This window comes from Ailuropoda melanoleuca, chromosome 14 (genome assembly GCF_002007445.2).
Source record: "Ailuropoda melanoleuca isolate Jingjing chromosome 14, ASM200744v2, whole genome shotgun sequence".
Taxonomy (NCBI): Eukaryota; Metazoa; Chordata; class Mammalia; order Carnivora; family Ursidae; genus Ailuropoda; species Ailuropoda melanoleuca.
In genome coordinates this window covers 79,987,274-80,006,906 of record NC_048231.1, presented here as the reverse complement: position 1 = coordinate 80,006,906, position 19,633 = coordinate 79,987,274, and the positions used below count along the sequence as shown (strand labels likewise).

The following is a 19,633-nucleotide window of genomic DNA, read 5'->3' as shown; positions in this document are numbered from 1 at the left end:
TGGTTGTAACACCAAGGCAGTTGCAGAGCTGGACATAAAGAATATCTTTGTATTCGTATTTGCACTATAAAAATATTACTCTCTCTAATGATTGTTTTCTTGAGCTCTCAGTTTTGAATTTTTACCGTAACTTGTCTGTATTATCACAGGGCACTGATTCCTAGTATTTTTCATTTGCACAAACTGAACGTACAGTGTAGTGAAGCACTGGATAAGTCAGAAAATCTTGACTTAGTCCCAAATTGGCCACTGTGATTTTAGCAAAGTTGCTTAATTTCCTGAGGCCTACTTAAAGATAAGCAAAATCTTGAGAGTGGGTATTGTCTGCAAATGCAAGGGATATTGTTAAGTGAACAGGTATTAATACTTTAAAGCTTATGGGAAGAACTTGAATAGAAGAATGTATCTTTTTGAAGTAACTATTAACTTAAAGATTTTTGAGTAAATGATTGTAGACGTTGAAGACCTGGCAGGTTTTTTTGCTGTGTAATGGGAATAATATTCTTTCCTTGTAATTAAAATGATTATTGACTTAAAATTTGCATACTATATTGAGTATTCAGTTACTTAAAAAGACTGTTGCAGGACATTAAAAATGATATTTAAAATATTTGGCTTGGTAACTGTTAAAAGTATTTGTTTATTGTAGGATCAATTGAATGAATATATGTAGTGAAATAGTAAGATAGATTTTTAGCAAGTAGGTAAAATTCTATTTCATCTCTTCATAGCTCTATAAATAGCTAACGAAGGTTCCTTTGTGCCAGATCTAAGAGGTATGGGATTGGATGCTGTTTTCTGGCCTTGTCTTTTTGATTTTTATCATTTCTTCATGTGTCTTAAATACTATAGTAGTTGTCCCTTCCTTAATAAAATGTGCATTTGGAAACAAGAGTTAATTTATCAAAGTTTTTCTCAGAAGAAAGCCAGTATTGGGTTCATTTGAAGATTTGCTCAAGGCCATGTATGATGTGGTCTCTTCTGCCAGAATTAGAATTTTGAAACTCTGGATTTGAAATGTTAATTCAGACCACTGGTGTTTGAACATTGTTTCTGCAGTGGAACCCATTCTTCGGTGAAAATATCGCGACAGTCCTATTAACATGGACACAGAACAATTTCAGTTAGAAGTGGGCATAGGAGGGTACATTCTCATTCATACCATGATGGCCCTAGGATAATCAGTTTTGCTAAATTAGAAACACAGTTTGAAAACTACTGATCTAAGATATGTTATCTTTCACATGGATGTTTTAAAGTGATAAGTGATTGAGAAATACTTTTAATATGATTGAGTTTTATCTTCCCTATAATAGCTGAGTTGATTTTGTTCCCTTCACCGTCCTTGACCTTCCTGTGAAAGTTATTTCGAATGTTATTTTTAGAAACCAGAGTTTCTTAGAAAAGTATTTTATGTAAATAGACTATTTAATCTTTCATCTTTAATATAGATTATCTTTCTTTGTAGAATTACTCCATGTCTGTATATCTTGTACGACAGCTCACATCAGCCATGTTATTACAGAGATTAAAAATGAAAGGTATTAGAAACCCTGATCATTCCAGAGCACTAAGTAAGTAATGTTTGTAAGACTGAGCATATGAGATGCTTTGTTGGGGGCGGGGGGGGGGAAGCGCAACCCTCAAATTTACATCAATACAGGAATAATTTGGGAAGAATTATTAAAAAACCTAGAGTGAATTTTGAGTTAAAAATACCCTAAGAACCCTGTAAGTTGAAAAATATTTCTCAGAAATCACTCCCAAGGATCAGTTTTAAATCCCAGCTAGTCTGATTTTTGGCTTTTTCATGAGAGCTTACTTGGGAAAATGTGAGGTTGATGGTAATTTTGATGCATATGTTGACTTGCGAATATAAGTGCAAGTCTTCAGAATCTCCAGTGTGTAATAGAATGTATATTTTAAAAAATTTGAAATGAAGAAGCTCTTTTTGTAAAAAGTAGTGTTGATATTTATCAACAGTATTTGCCTTCTCAGAAGTTTAATTTTGTACTTTGCTTTCACAGTGTATAATAATAGAGAAAAAAGTCTAAGCCAAACTGTAAATAATTCAGTAAATTCATTTAATTGAACAAGACATTTTTCTGGGAAAGAGAATATTTTTCCCCCAGTTACCTCCCACACTGAATGAAGCGGAAAGGAGAAAAGGATCTACAGATTGAAAGGGGGGCCAAGTAGGGCTGTTGAAATGGTGTTGCTTTTCTTGTACTTAAACCATTCTCATCTCCTTAAACAGCACAGTAGGGGTCTCCCTCCTTAGAGCTGGAAGCCAAGGAAGTGCTTCCCTCGGTTTTCATGCCCTGCTACGGTTCCACTGTCTCCCATTTCCTTGCCTTTTCTCTATAATGGTGTTGGGTATTAGGCACTTAGAAGCATGCATATATTTGTGAGCTTGTTTGTAGAGACTGTAACTTGTATACATTGCCTGGTAAATCAAATTGCAGAGACATTAGCACATGTATTGTAGTTTTCAGTTGTCAAAGGTAGTATAAGAATATTTGGCCTTTTTGGTTTACAAATTTAATAGTTGTTGGAAACAGCCAGTACCCCCTAATAAAAAGTCCTGAGTGTGAGGATAGCACTGAAGCTCCAAGTACAGCTCCCTTCCAAGTTCCTTTCCCAAGTGTTGTATTGTTCTTCAGTCTTACACAGCTTGCTGTTTTGAAACTCTTCCTTACCTGCAATTTTACTTTTAAAAAGAAATTTTAAAAATTCAAGTAAACATGTGGTCTAGAGTTTGCAAATTTGTAATTCTTTAATACTGGAAGTATGATTGTGTTTTCAGTACATTAATACTTAACATTTTGGGGGTTTTTGTGTTCTTTTTGTAGTTTCTTGACGTACTCAAAGTGCTTGGGAAACTTTAAATAAGATGATATATATTTCTATAATTCTGTTCAGAATATCACAGTTAATTAAACATTTTTTAAAATTCTTTTTCTTTCTTTTTAAAGTTAAAGAAAAACTTACTGCAGATCCTGATAGTGAAATTGCTACAACTAGCCTTCGGGTATCCTTGATGTGCCCCGTAAGTAAAGCAATAAAACATTCCGGGCTGTTTCACTTTTTATAAATTACTAATTTTCCTATATAAGTAAGTGTGGGAATGAATGATACATTATGATAGAATTCTGAACTTTTCTCACTTTCCCATTCAGGAATTTTAATGATTAAACGTAATTCTGAAGAATGCAAATGTTCTTCAAACAATGACTAAGCACGGAGAGACCTAAAAGGATATTGTATGGAAGAGGGAAGAGAGCTTTAGGTTCCGAATAATCTGTCACAGGTTTTTGGTGTAGATAATCCACAACTAATAGAAAACACACAGGGAGAATAGAGAGTTGGCTCCTTTGGTCAGAATATAAACAGCATTGAAAAAATAGCAATAAAATTACTATCACCTAATAAGTGCTAATTGATGGTTCTGGTTTAATGGTTAGAATGTTTGAGATGTCTTGGGGCGCCTGGGTGGCACAGCGGTTAAGCGTCTGCCTTTGGCTCAGGGCGTGATCCCGGCATTATGAGATGTCTTAATGTGTTTGTAATGTACTTCTAAGTTGCATAATAATTTTTATGTCTCTTTACATAGAGACTATGGGCTGGAAATCAACTCTCAGATCCTCCTGTGCACTTGTTCCTGAGCTAATTTTGGGAGAAAATACTGAGGACTTGATAAGAAGTTGTCAGAAAGTTAATATCCTACTTTGAGAGATAAAACTAACTCACATGAGAAAGTGAAGACATACATACCACATGTAACCTTGCTAAGAGTACCAAAGAGATGGGAGAGGTCAAGAATAATGGATGAAGGCTTCTTTAAAATCAGTGCTGGTGGAGGGGACCCTTTCCAGATGTGAGGAACTTTATGAGAAAAGTCACAGAACCAGGAATGTAGTTTTGGGGGCACCTCATGACCAGCCACCTTTGTGAGAAATGTACAGTATTTAAATGGAGAGAGAATTGTGTCAGAGAGAGGGAGAGAGAAAGAAGGAATTTGTTGAGTTCCAGTGATGTGCTCCTTATTTTAACTGTCCTAGCAAACCCGTGTGGAAGAGTTGTTCCCATTTTGCGAATGAGGAAATTGAGACTAAAAGTGGTTGGCTAACCCACATCACACAGTTAGTAATAGAACAAGGATAAAAATTTTGGTCTTCTGACATTATTCCAGTTACCTTAACAATATACCATAATACCAAATTGGGCTAAAATATAAATATCCTAGTTATAAGTCCATCTCTCTGTTACCCTGGAAAGTGATGTTTGCAGATCTCTTTCTTTCTGAATTTATTTTTTTATTATCATTAACTTGAACTAACTTAGCTTTATTGAAAAGGAATAGAAGTGCATGAAATTGGGATTGCTTAGAAATGGGAACCTGTGGTTATCAGACCCAGAGAGAAGGCCTGCAGTCCCAGCATGGCGGGGGTGGGGGCATTAATGTCCTGAAGTGGTGGCAGAAGCCCTAGAGGGCTTGTGTTTGGACCCAGGACCTCCTCTTCTACCTCCGTGCTGTGTGCAGACCTTGGAGCGTGAATTCTTTTGAGTGTCTTCACATTACCCTTTCCTCCCTCTCATGTTAAAATTGCTATTAAATTGAAACACAGGAAATTGCCATTTTGTTGCTCAAAAACAGCTGAATATTGACAGTTTTCTTACAGTTTAACCCTATTAATGTTAATTGCTGGCTATATTCTAGGCATAGTCACTATATGGGAAGGGAACTCATGTTACCTTTATGTTTTAGTAGGAGACTATTCTGTCAGGAGGAAAGTGCTTCTGTATAGCTTACCTGAGGAGTTCTAGTGGCTGCATGATTCGGTTTTCTGTCTTGTTTTCTTGGCACTTGTTTTTTAAAACTTTTTTCCTTTTTTTTCTTCAAACACTATGCTATTCTGTATGAGAACAACAGAATGGATTCTCAGATTTTCAAAATAGTCAAAGTGGTATATCAGAGTGGTTAGGATTCCTTCTATATAAGGATAGGGAACAGTTCCTTTTCACTAAGTCTGTTTTGCAGACTGTCTTTTGAGCTTTTTGAAAAAAATCATACCTGATTTTCTCAGCACTTTCTAAAAAAAAAGAGTAGGTGGTACTTTTCAGGCTGTAGTAGTGTTAACACGAAGTTGAAGCTAGCTGTAGTATATGATACATGTTAATTAGAGCACCAGACAGAGGTTTTGATCAGATTTAACCGGTGGATGACAGAAGTTAGATGGTGAAAGGAGTTTTTGAGGAAGAGATAATACCAGTATTGGTTGAAGAGAGCAGAAAGGAGTGCAGCCTGCAGGCTGTGGAAGTAACACTGGATCTGGAGCAGTGATGGGAAGTAAGCACAGAGTGGATCGGAAGCATTTGGAAGGATAAGAGGTGAACTCTGGGATCAGGTGGCAGAAATGAGAGAAAATGATGGCTTTAAGGTAGTGGAAGAAGTGTTTGTTCTATTTCACAGTATGTTTGTAAAATGATTCAGAGTAGACATGAGGCTGGGTAGTGGGGAGCACAGTCCAAAGCCTCTATCCTTGGGACCTTTGGAAGGCAGTTTTACAGTCGTTCTTGAAGGAGGGATCTGACTAAGTGTGCATTATTATATTTCTGAATACGGTGTCTGAGTTTTACACAGGGGTTCTGTATTAGTGATATCAGCTAGTGGTTTTACGTCTGTCCTGCAGAGGTGGGCAGAGTGGCTGGGGGATGGAAAAGGAAGCTAGGTTTGATTTTTATCTCTTAAGATGCTGACTCATACATAGTTTGGAACCACGATTGGGGCCATTTTTACTATATACATTCTTTCTTAATTTACGCAGATACTAATTAGGCTACAGTAAAATGAAAATCGGTTTAGGTACTCTTTGTATAACATTTCACTCTGATGTTTATAACAACATTATCTACAATAGCCGAATTATGGAAGCAACCCAGTGTCCATTGACTGATGAATGGACACACACACACACACACACACACACACACACACACAGAGGAATATTACTCAGCCATAAAAAAGGATGAAATCTTGCCATTTGTAGTGACATGGATAGAGCATGAGAGTATTATGCTAAGTAAAATCAGTCAGAGAAAGACAAATACTGTATGATTTCAATCATATATGGAATTTAAGAAACAAAACAAATGAGCAAGGGGACAAAAAGGGACAGGCAAACCAAGAACAGACTCTTAACTATAGAAAACAAACTGCTGGTCACCAGAGGGGAAGGGGGTGAGGGGGTGGGTGACAGGGATTAAGGGGGACACTTGTGATGAGCACTAAGTAATGTGTGGAAGTGTTGAATCTCTATATCATACACCTGAAACTAATATTACACTGTATGTTAAATGTAATTTAAGTGAAAACTTAAAAATTTTACTAATCAAAAAGATGTTGCATTGGTTAGGCACCCTTCCACCCTTCCTTCCTTCCTTCCTTCCTTCCTTCCTTCCTTCCTTCCTTCCTTCCATCCATCCATCTATCCATCCATCCATCCATCATCTGACTAAATAGAATTTAACACATACAAAGCTTTTATTAACATGCCATTATCAGTATTAGGAAATTGATCAGATTTGGCCAGTTGGTAATAAATGCTTTTTTTAACTTGGGAAATACTCATTAACTCTTGTGAGACACTAGGATTAAATCAGCAATTCCATAGTTGTGAATGTTTTCAGTTTTGTATGTCGTGGAAATTCTAAGGCAGTGACAGGAGAGATGAAAGTGACACCGAAGAAGAAGAAAAAAAAGCAAGTTTTCAGAGCGTGGTTCAGGGATAATTGGAGGCCCCTGAGACTCTTGGAAGAGTTTCACAAAGTCAAAGCTGTTTTAAAATAATACTAGGATGCAGTTTGTCCCTTTTCTGCTCTCATTCTCTCATGAGTAGGCAGTGTTTAATAGGGTTGCCTGGCTGTTGGTGATATCAGTGCTCTGAGGGTTGATGTAGTGTGTAATTGTGTATTCTTGTGTTTTAAAAATGTCTGTTTTAATTTCTACTACAATAAATATTGGTAAATATAACCTATATACATAAAAACTTCTTGAGATTCTCAATTTTTAAGATTGTGAAGGGATTCTGTAGCCAGAAGTATGAGAGCTAGTTGCCCCCAACCCCCCAAAAAACCATAGTAGGCCGAGTTAGAGCATTATTTAAAAGAAACAAATTATGGAAATTAACAAATAGTACCTACTTTATTATAAAATTATTCAAATAGAACAAACATTAAAATTTTAAATTGATATGGTCTAATAGTCATACTAATAGTATGAAATACATCTTTTTAGATTGAACTTCATGTTCATTATTGTGTGTGTTTATTGGAAAAAATTGTATTCTGCTACATATACTTTTTTGTGGGTTAATTAACAGTATATCTTAACTATTAATATCTGTAGATATATCTTATTGTAATCACTAAAGATATTTCGTTGATTGGGTATGGTGTAAATTTACTTGGTCAGCCTTTTTTAGTGATTGTTTAGGTTGTTTCCAAATAAAAAGCAACGATGAAAAATTCCTAAGTAAAAAGAAGCCAGTATTTTAGAAGAATAATACATGATAACAAAAGGATACCTCTTAGGAATGAAGTATGGTTTTGATTTTAGAAAACCTGTAAAAAATTTTTATATTAATAATTGAAAGGGGAGTGGGAAACCCCTGTGATTATTTCATTAGGGTGCTGAATAGGTGTTTAGTCAACATCCATTCCTAATAGAACAAAAACTCTTAGCAAAACAGGAAAAGGTAGATAATTGAAACCAAAAACTAGCACCATGTGTGATGTTGTAAAACTAGGAGGATTCTCATGGACGGAAAAAACATTTGTGTTTGTGTTAGAGCTCCACCAGCTGGGTCTCAGTGAGCGTGGTGTTTGTAGCCTCACGGCATCTCAGCATCTTCATTTCAAAAGCAGAAATACAGATACCAGTCTTTCTGCAGTCAGAGGGCTGTTAGGAGAATTCTGTGAAATGTATGTAAAAATCCTTAGCACCCAGTTAGATTCCACATGACTTAGGGAATAATTTGTTATTAAAGGAAAAGAAAATACAGAAGCAAATATCGTAAGAAGAGAAATTTATAATAAAGTAGGTACTATTTGTTAATTTTCATAACAGTTCTGTTCGTAACTTTTTCTTTCTTAAATCATGAGTTCTGTTGTGCTATGTACTTGCACGAATCACTGTTAACGTCTAAGATGCCTTTTAGAATTCTAGTTAAACGCTCAGATGGAGTCAGTATAGCACAGGGATAAGAGTATGGACTCTGGAGCCAGAGCTGCTTGGTTCACAAATTGGCTCTGCCGCTTTCTGACTTTGTAATGGTAGTTATCACTTAGCTTCGTTGTTGTGCCACAGTGTTCTCAGAGTGGGGTTGGGGGGGTGATAATCTAGGTCAACCATATAGTGCAGTTATTAGGTTTAAATATAAAGTGTCACTTTATGCTATAAAGTCTTCAACACTGTGCCTTCCATGTAAATAGAACTATACAAACAATAGTTATTGCTATGGTGACGACTGGCCAAATTATTATTTTTTAATTACGAAATAACCAAATGTTCATTTTAGGAGAAAGAAATTATAAACCAAAAGGGGAGAAATAAACACCAAACAGAGGCATTTTAAAAATCCTACCCCTCTGGCAAAGTTAACAATGTAATTTTGCTGTGAAGTTTTCTAGACTTTGTAGTGCCTGTGAAGAAGTCATTCCTTCTTCCCTTTCTTTCCCTTTGCCATTTTTCTAGTTTTTCTTTATTTGTTCTGTCATCTGGTCAAGAAATACTGAGCACATGCTGCATTCTAGGTACTGTGCTGTGACACTTGGATTGCAGTGGTGAACAGTGTGATGTGGACCTTGTCCTTGTGGAGCTTAGAGTCTAGTGGGAGAAACAGATTTTCTATCAGAATAACACAGAGCTGGTTATAAACTGAGATGTTTTCTGTAAGGATATAGGGAGGGCTGTTGAAAGGTTATACAGAAAGACTCCATCTAATCTGGGTGTGTGTCCTGATGTTGGTATACCTCTACCAATTGGAATAAGAATTGAACAGAGCACTATAGTTATATAAAAGTATATTGGGATAGCAGCACAAGTGATTATACACAAGTAAAAAATTTTCATAGGTGAAAAATATATTTGCAGTTCATATCATATACATGAGGCTGACTTAATATAGAGCTTCTGTAGATAGATAACTAAAGACTAATAACCAAACGGAAAATGAGAAAAGGTTATGAATAGATGGTTCTTAGAAGCAGAGATGGCTCTTAGAAGTAAAAAAGAAGCTCAACTTAAAATAAATGTAGTTCACAACTATAATGGGATATTTTTCACCTATCAGGTTGGCAGAGATCAGAGTGAATTATAGCACTATGTTGAGGGGAACCAAGCACATTGATTGTTATATATGCACGTAAATCGGTAGGTATTCTGTGGAAGATATTTTGTCAGTGTGACAGAAGTCACAAATGCACTTTCCCTTTGACCCAAAAATGTTACTTGTAGGAGTTTATCCTATAGATATTTATTGCAGCATTATTTGTATAACAGATTGGAAGCAATTTAAATGTCCATCGCTAGGGCAGGGTACGAATTAAATAAATAATGATTCTTCGTATCATATACTTCATATCAGTTACGATACCTTCATGTCATGGAAACCTTTTGTGTACTGATATATATGAAACAGTCACTAAGTTATATTACGTGACGGTTGGTACAGAATTGTGTGTATTGCATGCCACATTTCTGGGAAATTTTTTAAAATACATAATTGGTTATGCATAGAGTATCAATGAAAGTACATGCAAGAGATGGGTGACAGTGGTTCCTTCTAAATAGGGGAACCGGTAAGAAAGAGACATTTTTTCCTACCTGCGAATTTGCATATTAATTATTTTTAAAAAGTGAAATGGGCTTTCATTTTATTTTTTTTAAAGATTTTATTTATTTATTTGACAGAGACAGCCAGCGAGAGAGGGAACACAAGCAGGGGGAGTGGGAGAGGAAGAAGCAGGCTCCCAGCGGAGGAGCCTGATGTGGGGCTTGATCCCAGAACGCTGGGATCACGCCCTGAGCTGAAGGCAGATGCTTAACGACTGTGCCACCGAGGTGCCCCTGAAATGGGCTTTTAAAAGTCATAGGGCAGTCAGTGAATACAAAGAAAATACTAGTGATCTTGACGGAAATAACTTCTGGTTTGAATTTTTTTTCGTTTTGCTCTTCTTGTAAGATTTTTTCAGACTTTTATGAGTGATTCTTCTCCTTTCTGAAAGGTTTCCCTTGTTGTCTTTCCTGTCCTGTAGTTAGGGAAAATGAGGTTGACAATCCCATGCCGTGCAGTGACTTGTACACATCTACAGTGTTTTGACGCTGCGCTTTATCTGCAAATGAATGAGAAGAAGCCCACCTGGATCTGTCCTGTGTGTGACAAAAAAGCTGCCTATGAAAGTCTAATTTTAGATGGGTAAGTATATCCCAACATAAGTGTTAGCTTATGTAAACATTCAGTACAGCCTCATATAAATTTTAGTCTAGCATCATGTTACCCTTTTTATTTATTTTTGGGTTTGTGTACCGTTGGGCTTGTTAAACTCACAAGGGATATTGGTCTGTTGTTTCCTTGTAATGTCTTTGTTTGTTTTTTTAGATTTTATTTACTTATTTATTTTAGAGAGCATGAGGGTGGGGTGGGGTAGGGTGAAGTGAGGGGGAGAGAGACTTTCTCAAGCGGACTCTGTGCTGAGCGCAGAGCTGGACACAGGGCTTAATCCCACAACCCATGAGATCATGACCTGAGCTGAAACCAAGAGTCAGAGGCTCAACCAACTGAGCCACCCAGGCGCCCCCTTTGTCTGCTTTTAATACCACAGTAATGCTGGCTTCATACAAATGAGTTGGGAAGTGGTATTATGTCTCCTCAAATAGTTGGTAGAATTCTCTAGTGAAGATGTTTGGGACTGGAATTTTCTTTGAGATAAAATTTTTAACTACAGATTCATTTTCTTTAATATATGTGGGTTTCCTCAGGTTATCTATCTATTTTGACCCTTAGTGTGACTAGAAGTTTGTCAATTTTATTGATCTTAAAGTCCTAGCTTTTTGTTTTCATTGATTTTTCTCTTTTTTCTATTTCATTTGTTTCTTTCAAGTACTGCTTTAGGTATTTTCTACGCATTTTATTATATTTTCATTTTCATTCACTTCAAAATACTTTCTAATTTATATTTTTATGTTTTGTTTTTTTTTGGTCTCATTGGTTGTTTTGTTTAGTTTCCAAATATTTGGGCATTTTCCACAAATTTTTTTGAAGAAGATTTCAAATTTCATTATGGGCATAGAACATAATTTGTACACAGAGTTAATTTAAATTTATTGAGACTTTTTTTATGTCCCTAATCCTCTTTTCCCCCCACCTCATAATTCTTTTTTTCTTGATAATAAGCTTATAAATTATTTTTTGTATAATAACCTTTGTATTTGGTTATGTTTGATTTATATGTTGTGTTGGAGTTGGTTCTTCACTGCCAGTCCCAGTTAGGAGGCTCCAGGTGTCTTTCTGTGTAGTCACTGATTTCTTAGATGATACTTAGCTATTTAGATGATACAGTAAGTCACTTATGTTGCTCATTAAAGATCTAAAACCTAGGAGTAAGGGGATGTAATAGTTGTTGTAAAATGTGAAATATTGAAACACCAAAAAGATAGCATTACTTTTGTCTCCAAGTCAGTGTACATGTTACTTTGTTAGTTGCCCTTTGAACAAAGCTGTTGATTACATTTATGTACTTCTTAATTGGTCTATAGGCTTTTTATGGAAATTCTCAATGACTGTTCTGATGTGGATGAGATCAAATTCCAAGAGGATGGCACTTGGTGTCCAATGAGACCGAAGAAAGAAGCTATGAAAGTGTCCAGCCAGCCGTGTACAAAAATAGAAAGTATGTGCAGAATGGCCACAGAGAGCAAAGCAATGAGACTCCTGCAGGGCTGTCTTTATTGTTAACTTTGGCCGCTAGAACTACATTTGCAGCTCAGTTTGCGAACTTTACCTTTTGATCATCTGTTACATATGTAATTTCCCCCAAATGATTTTTAGTCTTTCCTTAAGAAATGTGCTAAAGTTTATACCATCTTATAATTAGCTTTTTCATAGTATATTTTTATATGTAAAGTAAATGAAGCAGTCATCTAAAATTATTTTAATATATGGTATTTGTTACAAAATGAAAAGTTATAAATGACATTTTTACGGACAGTTTTTCAGGATTGTTTTTAGAGTACCTTTTGGGGGAATTGCAAGTGGAGGTGTGTTTAGAGAGGCCACAGAATCTGTCAGTGGAGGATGGGGGTGGGTGTTCATAGATTAGTTGCTACAAAAGTGAGCAGATTATTTCCGTTTCTTTGTGGAAAGGAATTTGACCATTGCCTTGGTTACCTAGGGTGTATACTCAACCTTCAACTCCCTATACCCGTCCACACTGAGTGGGGAAACTAAGGGCAATTACAGTAATTGAAACCTGTAGGTGAACCTAAAGTTTTCTTTTTATCTGACATAATCCACTCACTGCATTTAAGTTTATGCTGACTGTATTTGACAGTCTAACAATGTAATGAATAATGGGTACTCAGAGTAAAAATAAAAGATTGATGTCAATATTAATCATTCTCCTGGGGCACTTGGCTGGCCCATTCGGTAGAGCTTGCAACTCTTGAACTGAAGATCGTAAGTTCAAGCCCCATATTGGGCCCACGTGGAACCTACTTGAAAAAAAAATTCATTCTCCTGTGATTGTTACTGAACCCGTAGGTAGAATGATCAAGGTTTCCCTCATCTTCACGAAGAATGGTGATTTAGTTGATTAGTTGCTGCTTTTCCATTATTAGCCGGCATTATTAGTTTTCTGTTAAACAGATTACAGGGCATAATGATTTCTATGAAATGGTGAGTTAACATATGGTATATGTGGCAGAAGGAGGACATAAGTGATTAATAGATTGTTGATAAGAAAAGCTTTAAATGTCTGAATAACTTAAATGAGAACTTTGGAGTTTTTTCAGCTCATCAAGATTTAAATTTTTACCAAGTTCTGGCTTATGGTGAGGGGCCTATATGTTCTCTGACATGAGTACCATTACTTTGCTAGAGTGGAAGTATCTGATTCTGACTTAACAGTGCCATACATCCGTGAGAATACACAGCCTGTGAAGCCACGCACTCTTAGCCTATGGCTGGAGATTGGACCTTAACCCTAGGCTGTCTATAAAATGACTGCTTACCTGGGGAGACAGCGTGAGCCGCAGAATCTGAACAAATCCTTTGGCAGTACCGGGGACATAAGAGCATGCTGTCCGAAGGAGGCTTTGACCCTCTGGCAAGGCATAGAGCTTACTCCTTCTCCCCAGGTAAACAGTCACTGTACAAACAGATGTCTGGAGTTAAGGAGTTAGTCTTTATCCATTGGGCAGAGTATGTGGCTTTACTGGCTATATATTCTCCTGGACTTGCTGCACAGTTAAGACTCTTATGGTTAGAGTTTATTTGTGTCCCACCTTTGATTTTTTTCTTTACTTCTCTTCCCTACATCAGGTTCAAGTGTCCTCAGTAAGCCTTGTTCAGTGACTGTTGCCAATGAGACAAGCAAGAAGAAAGTGGATGTTATTGACCTAACAATAGAAAGCTCGTCTGATGAAGAGGAAGACCCTCCTGCCAAAAGGAAATGCATCTTTATGTCAGAAACACAAAGCAGCCCAACCAAAGGGTTTGTTAATTTATAGTTCACTATTGCTTATTACACTTGGAACTAACTGTTCTTGGTACAGGTTTGTAAATGTCTTTTGAGAGTTGCATGACCTTAGAAGGTTATTTTCATTTGCGTTTGTTAAGTTGAAATATTTTCAAGAGAGCACCTGTTTAAAGGAGAGAAAATTTTGATGAAGAAATTATTAACATCTTTGGGAAGTGAGAGTTGAAGTCTTCTCGTGTCTAAGTATTTATTTCATATTTGATCCTTTTTTGTCATTTTCTGGAACCTAAATTTGGCATCACAGACCAACGTGAGTAAGCCTGGTATAAAAATGGAGTGTGGCATTGGGAATCTGACAAGTGTGGATTCCAGTTTTGATACCGTTGCTTACTCGTTCTGGGATCTTGACTGAAATACTTGTGTGAGCCTCCTTTTTCTGCTCTGTAAAATGGGGTTAAATAATGCCTACCTCATAAGATGATCATCTGGTTTCAATAAGATAGAGAGCTTAGGCTCAGTGTCAGGCATGTGGTAGTCTCTCAATAAAAATTGGTTGCCTTCCTATTTTCATCCTCTCCAGGGCAAACTGTGGGCAAGTAAATGCATTCTAGCATGTATATTTTATGACTCTTGTGGTAGAAGCTATTGCTGTCTTTTGTAGTAAGTGATAGCTCTAAGTTTCTAGCAACAGGTGCTTCTTAGAAATTTTGAAACCTCCAAGTTAGTAGCAGAGGGTTTTCCTGACATCCCATGAACAAACTATGTTAGACTTGGGTGTGCCGGTCTTGTCCTTTGGGCCTCTCAGTGCACTTATTTTTTCTAATGGCTTTATTGGGGTATAATTTTTATGCCATAAATTTTCCCATCTTAACTGTTAAGTTGCCCAGTTCATTGATTTTAGTAAATTCAGAGAGTTGCCCAGTCATCATCACAATTCAGTTCTAGTGTATTCCCAACACATCGTAAACTTCTCTCATGTTCACTTGTAGTTAATCCCCATTCACACCCCAAATCTAGGCAGCTGTTCATCTTCTTACCATCTCTTTGAATTTGTCAGTTCTAGACATTTTATATAAATGGAATTATACTCATTGTATTTTGGTTTAAAAAGTCTAGAAGTTGTAGCTACCCAGCTCATTCCATGAAATCAACTTAATTCCCAATATCCAAATGAGATTTACATATTAACAACCATACAGAATGAAGCTGGCTCACAATAGAAAGACCAGTGAAAATTCTGAATTCAGTCTTAGAAAATCATTTAATTATATTTTAAAATGGTGTCCATTACCACAAAGTAGGGTTCATCCAGGAATGCTTTATTGTTAGGAAATATATTGATAAAATGGATTGTGTCATAAGGATGACTATATAGTCATCTTAATGGATTCTGGAAAGGTATTTAGTTCATTAATAGCCATTCCTGGTAGAAACTCTTTGAAATATCAGAATCCATGTAATGGTTTGAAGGGTTTACCACCGAAGCTGATTTATTCTTAGGCTGCATTGATGAAAGAAGCATAGTGTCCAGGATATATACCCACACTACTTTTATTCTGTTTAAGGCTAGATGATTTTTACTTAATATCATTTTAGTCAGTGTTGATTATGAGAGGATGGGAACAAGGTGGTAAATAGTGCATACTGTAGCATGGTGGATGGGTGGGTCTAAGGACTGAAGCTATTAAGCCAGGACAGGAGAATATATAATATGTAAATATGTGAATATCTTGTAGTTCTTAAAAGGAAATCATTGACTAAGTGGATTAAGTTTATTCTATGTTATAACATTTGGGAGATCTAAGTCCAGTGGAGGGAAGATAACATGAAAAGACTTTCCATTGGAGCTGAACACTAGGAAAGTTGATGTTTTGTGCTAAAATCATATTTTCTGTATTGAGGTAGAGTGGATGCCACCTGTCCTAGTGGGTGTCATGGAGACTCATGCTATGGTTATATCATCTCTGTAATCCCTTCCAACTCTTAATGCTTTTCCGGTTTTGTTCTTGGTCATCCTTTTCATATTGTCTTGTGGCTTAGCATCTAGAATTTTCATGGTTTTCCTCTGCTGCATAAGTTTATCATGGGACTTCTTGGTTAATGATAGTAAGCGAATGAGAAAGAATAGAGAATGAGAAAACAGGACAACTTGCTTTCAGGTACATTCCAGAGAGCAGTTATTTTTAAAGAAGTATTGTTTTAGTAAAAATTGTTCTTTTCTTTTTTTCTAAGATTTATTTGTTTATTTTAGGGGGAGAGAATGCATGTGAGTGGTGGAAGGGGCAGAGGGAGAGGGAGAGAGAATCCCAAGCAGACTCTTCGCTGAGCACAGAGCCTGACGTGAGGCTTGATCCCACAACCCTGAGATCATGACCTGAGCTGAAACCAAGAGTCAGACGCTCATCCGACTGAGCCACCCAGGCACCCTTAGAAATTGTTCTTAAAAACAATTTTACAGTTGTTTTATAATCAAGAGGTAGAATGCATTCTGCCTAGATATAACTTCTGTTAACATTTTGATGGTAATCCTTTTAGCCTCTCTCCTTGAATACCTACTCTAGTCCTTAAATGTGGTGGTCATACAGTACCTGTCAGAAGACACTGGCACCTTAATCTAAGACTGTTAGAAAAACCTCTGATATTTTTCTACATTTAAGATAATTTTAAATATTATGTCCCCACCCCATTCCCTGAACCATTGAATGATTACTTTGTCACTAATAAGGTATTCTAAAGACAGGCGTAGAGAAGTATAGAGATAAGTATTTCTGTGGATTAAGACTCATTTGGAATTGGTAACAAAATTCAGTCTTTTTTATGTTTGTATGATAAAGTGGGAGCACATACGGGATTTCAGATTTATGGATAAAAATTAAAGTTATTGAACTGTTAACTCATTTTCAGACATCTAAGTCTGGGCCAAGTATGATGAATTCAGTGATCCAGTACACAGTCTGGAATACTAATATTTGCTCTCTAGCAGTGTCCTAGCAGTTTACCTTTGTGCTGTGATGTTATGGATAAAGCTACAAAAATTTAAAATATATATGTACACATGGATAATGCATACCTATGCCTGTGTGTGTATTTACCAGTCCTGTGAAGAGGCAGTAACATGTTACAAACTTTAAATTTTTTTATTGCTTTATAGTTAAACATTTTTATACCCATAATTCCACCAGATATAGCCATTTACATTTCTCCATGGTCCCTGTTATTCTGTATTTATAAATACATCTATTTTTGCATAGATGTTAGAATCATTTACCTTTCTGAATGTAGTCCTTGTGAACATTCTGATTAGAACCAAAATCTGCTACCAGTGCATGATTTAATAATGGTCACAACTGACTAATTTACCGATTCTATAAAAATGGAATTTGTATTAATGGTTGTAAAGTTCAGGTAATAGAAATTAATCTACACAAAATAATTTAGTCTTTTAGATGTTTGCTAGGGTTTTAGATGTTGATCTAATAATTTATACCTTCATTGGATTTTGACATTTTCACATGTGACAGTCAGCATTTTGTATTGGAGAAACAAGGAGTAGTTACTTAAAGTTTCATGTTATGAGAACAGAACCTATGCAATAATCAGTTGTTACTGTGGTGCTAGACTGTGTCTTGCGATGCTGACTTGATGCTACAGGTGTAGGTAATGGAGCTGGGGAGGAGAGTGAGTTTTGTTGTTGTCTCCTATAAATCTGATTCAAGTTCAGAGGTCAATTCAGGATCAAGACAGAAACTTTTCAGTGTGAGATATCAAGGAAGAGAAGGCAGAGCAGGAGGAAGGTGGGCACAGGCATGTGCACGTGTGATGTGTGTGTGTATCTTCAAAAGCTTGTCTCTTACATTTAAAATAATACGATCAAGATATTAATACTACGAGACAGCCAGAATAATCAGAGTCACTTTAACCCCCTCCTCAGCATGAGAATACCAGTCCCTCTCCTTCTTAGCCCCTGTCCTCCCTCCCCCAATTACAGATACACATTCCTGTGTGGGAGGTAGGATCGTGTGTAATTTGAAAATAGTTTTGGTGATTACCCGTTGTACTTTCATCCCTGTAGAGGACCACTGTTTTCAAGCCTCTAAGAAAAGATGTGCTTTAATACAACATAACTTATTTTATTTCATCCCCAGTTCATTCTTTCCTCCTCCAGAGTCAGTCTGTTCTAGTATTGCTTACCTCCTGCTTGTGGTTTTAGGTCTCCAAGTAGCATCGGAGGCCAAGAAGCCTTCTGATTCTAAGCCAGGCAGGTTGCTCTTTGGATGATGACTTCCATCTTCATCTACCTCTGGAAAATGTGTTTGAAGTACCAGGCTTCTGTTAATTTTCTCAAGCATGTTATGTTTCCTATAGATCCATTTTTAAGACTTCTGAACTCTGACCTATGTTACTTATTCGCTATGCTGAGAATAACCTAGTTGCCAAAGCAGCTATATATGTACTCTCAAGATGACTTCATTTTCCAGTGACGTCTGTATTTTTGACAAAGAATATAGAGTAAGAGCTAGACAGGATCCTCATGTCATCATGCAAACTAGTTTTAGAATGACTCCAGTGTCTAAATAGGTTGTGATTATTTCAGTGGTTTGAGATTTAAATTGAGATCATGAAGTAGTTTTGTCAGTTGTTTAGAGTATGAAAAGTGTCCTGCAACTATGTAGGCAATTCTTATCGCTAGTATGTAATAATCAGAGCAGTAACCTGAAGTGTTTCAACCAAAGGAAAGGGCATCTGGAGGTCCTAGTGGTCATCTCAGTCTAGCTTGGTGACCATGGTGCTCAATTGCTGTTGGGTTTACTTTCTTCATTTTTGTAATGATTCCTTCCCACTATGTAATTTTGTGCCTCTCTCATTAAGCTTACCATTAGTTCACCGGCAGTGCTTTGGGATGCTAACATTAATGTCCCTGTGCCTCTCCTGTCCCCTCTCCTTTTTTTTATTTAATAAATTTTATTTTTCAAAGTGTACAGTTGGTGGGACCTGTTTATGCATCTTTACTAGCAGTAGGGGTATCTCCACCTTTGGTATTTCTGGCGTAAATCACTTGAACACCGTGTTTTGAAAACAGCTTAAGGAGTCCTTTACTACGGAGTTCCTGAAGGGGGCTGCCCTGGCCAGGGAATTGTGAATCTTCAGTTTCTCAGAGACAACAACTGAGGTTACTAGCTTATAGATGGGACCTTCCATGTAGAGTTTGTCATATGGGGCCCTTGTCAAACAAGACCGGGTTATTATTGATCTTAGGTTCCAAAATCTGCCTTTGGACTGTTCCTATTTGGTTTTGGCCCCAGATATGTTCACTGGGTCTTTATCTTTCTTGGCTGACTTTCCTGCGTCTGTTTTCTTCTTGTCGTCCTTGGGTGACATCAGGAAGCTCGGAGAGCAGTTGTTACCCCTGCAGCCTCGCTAAGATGATGGACAAAAAGGATGACCACCAGCAGCCATAGAGTCCCTAACATTACTTAGTTTCTTGTGTACATTCAAGATGTTTTTCTTGTGAGGTTCTAATTGTTGAGCTTGGGCAACTAAGAGAAAATGAAGGTTAAATAGATAGAATGCCAAGTCATCTCTCTTTATTCCTGACATTTTAAAAAATATGATAATTATACTGCTTCTTGAAATTATAAAGCTGATTTTATATATATATATATATATACATATATATATAGTGTGTGTGTATATATGTGTGTGTGTATATATGTATATATATATGAATAAAACCAATTATAATGTATTTTTTAAGTGTGTTTAATTTGTATTCTTAGCATGATTAGTTAATTTCAAAGTCTATAAACCATTTTAGAGTAGATGGTATCATAGTAACTTAACATTTTTATTTCCGGATATTTTATCTTGGATCTTG

At 36.6% G+C, this 19,633-nt stretch overlaps 1 protein-coding gene and 1 pseudogene across 7 annotated transcripts in view; one reads left to right on the top strand and one right to left on the bottom strand.

The window, feature by feature from the left end:
* Positions 1-19,633, top strand: part of PIAS2 (protein inhibitor of activated STAT 2) — a 76,943-nt gene that overhangs the window by 41,763 nt on the left and 15,547 nt on the right. For all 7 annotated transcript variants that reach the window (XM_034643224.1, XM_034643223.1, XM_002918124.4 and 4 more), the window contains exons 7-11: positions 1,469-1,574; positions 2,976-3,049; positions 10,318-10,478; positions 11,819-11,952; positions 13,602-13,773. In XM_034643224.1, the coding sequence (XP_034499115.1) occupies positions 1,469-1,574; positions 2,976-3,049; positions 10,318-10,478; positions 11,819-11,952; positions 13,602-13,773 (647 nt within the window). The remainder of the gene's footprint in view (positions 1-1,468; positions 1,575-2,975; positions 3,050-10,317; positions 10,479-11,818; positions 11,953-13,601; positions 13,774-19,633) is intronic.
* LOC117796111 lies at positions 18,755-19,137 on the bottom strand (annotated as a pseudogene).